Raw genomic sequence first — 1,873 nt, 5'->3', positions numbered from 1 at the left:
CGCCCGTCCTCTCCCCGCCGCGCCTTCCCTCCGCGTCTGCCGACGCCCGTCCCGTCCCGTCAGCTCGAGGCTTTCTGCTCGCGCCTGTTCCCTGGCTCCAGTTGAACCTACAGAGGCTACTGGGAAGTCCTTAGGTCGTATTTTTCTTTTGTCTTTTTTTTCTCTCCTGTAGTTGTAGGTAAATCCATTAGATTGCTCATTTGCCTTGTTTTTATGAATGAGTGCAAGTCGCCATCCAGCGTTTGTTCCTGTTCTGTTGTTCATGTGTTACATTGGGTGGGGTGGACCCCGTGACCTCCCACCCCGTCCGAATTGTGAAATAGTTCAGCTCGTTTGCGCGCTGTCTCCCCGCTCCCGGGGACTGATGACAGCCTTCCTTTCCCCATGTCTCTCTCACCCCTGGTAGCTGCTTCCCGTGTGTCTCCCGAGTGGACACAATTTCGGGATTGTCCGGCCGCCACCGAGTCTCTGCTGTCAGTAGCTGATGGGTATCGAGCACTGAAAAACAGGTGAAAGGAAAAGAATATAAGTAAAGAGGGTTCACACTGGGCAGTTCACGCAGAAATGCCTGTGGTATCCACTGTTGCCACTGTCCTGTTATTTTAGCATCGATAATGGGAGTATTCATTGAATGCACGTTTTAAGTGCTTGGCATGTTATCTCACTGAATCCTCCGAACAGTCTTTTAAATGTGGTTGGTGATATTATCGTCTCCATTTTATAAATAAGAAACTGAGGCCCAGGGAGGTCAGGTCAGGTCAGGTCAGGTCACACAGCTGTAAGTGGGAGAGCCAAAATTCAACTCAGCCAGTTGTACAGTAAGTTAATAGTGTTGACTTTGATTGTTTAAAAAATACTAACTCCAAAGAGTCTCATTAGACCAATGAATTAGATTTACTTCGAATTTAAAACTATTGTATACATGCTGCCAAAACGTGTTTTTCCACTTACATAAAAACCTTAAATTTGAAAACTGTTGATTTATTTTATTTGGAAGATTCACATTATCTTTATTTTGAAGTTGAACATGTAAAGCAAAGTGGCAAACTTGGTCATGAAGAATCCAACCATAGTTGCATTAAGATGTTTAAAAGCTTACTAGTATTAATGTAAGTGTAATTGTTGCTATTTTAAAAATACCAGAGTTCTTTTTCTTACATACTTGAATATAATCACTGAAAAAATATGTATGTATGTATTTCAGAGACAGAGCAGAATGGGCTGATATAGATCCAGTGCCACAGAACGATGGCCCCAATCCAGTGGTCCAGATCATTTATAGTGAAAAATGTAAGTTTATTTTTATTAGGAAAAGGTCTGTAAGTCAAACTTAGTAGCAGAGTTGAAATTCACAACTATATGGCTAGGTAAATGATAGATTTTTGTCTGACAAAGATCTAAATGACTTATGATAAGCTAACATTGTGTTTTTTATAATTTATTTACATGACTAAGTGTTTTATTTTGTCCAAAGAGTGGACATATTCTAAGTATAAGTAATGAATATTGTTACATTATTTCTTGTGTGTTTTTTTGTTATCTTCACCCAAAGATATTTTTTCAATTGATTTTTAGAGCGTGTGGAAGGAAGTGAAAAAGGAAAGAGGGAGGGAGGGGGAGAGAGAGAGAGACACAGAGACAGAGAGAGAGAGAAAGAAAAAAATATCAAAATGAGAGAAATACATCAGTTGATTGCCTCCTTCACAGGCCCCCACTTCGGTGGGAGATCAAACCTGCAACTCCGGTATGTGCCCTTGACTGGGAATCGAACCCACCACCCTTGGGTGCACTGGCGATGCTCTAATCCGGCCAAGACAGAATGTTATAAGACATAATAGCTACTTTGTGATTGTATTTTTCATTTACACTTAAT

The 1,873-nt window shown here is 41.0% G+C and overlaps 1 protein-coding gene across 1 annotated transcript in view; it reads left to right on the top strand.

Moving 5' to 3' along the window:
* The first annotated feature begins 879 nt into the window (after window positions 1-879).
* Window positions 880-1,873, top strand: part of FNTA (farnesyltransferase, CAAX box, alpha) — a 16,184-nt gene continuing 15,190 nt past the window's right edge. Inside the window, exons 1-2 of the mRNA XM_006765512.2 lie at window positions 880-1,109; window positions 1,205-1,290. Coding sequence (XP_006765575.1) covers window positions 1,084-1,109; window positions 1,205-1,290 — 112 coding nt within the window. The 5' untranslated portion in view covers window positions 880-1,083. The remainder of the gene's footprint in view (window positions 1,110-1,204; window positions 1,291-1,873) is intronic.

This window comes from Myotis davidii, unplaced genomic scaffold (genome assembly GCF_000327345.1).
Source record: "Myotis davidii unplaced genomic scaffold, ASM32734v1 scaffold93, whole genome shotgun sequence".
NCBI classification, from domain to species: Eukaryota; Metazoa; Chordata; class Mammalia; order Chiroptera; family Vespertilionidae; genus Myotis; species Myotis davidii.
This window is presented reverse-complemented; position numbering and strand designations above follow the sequence as displayed.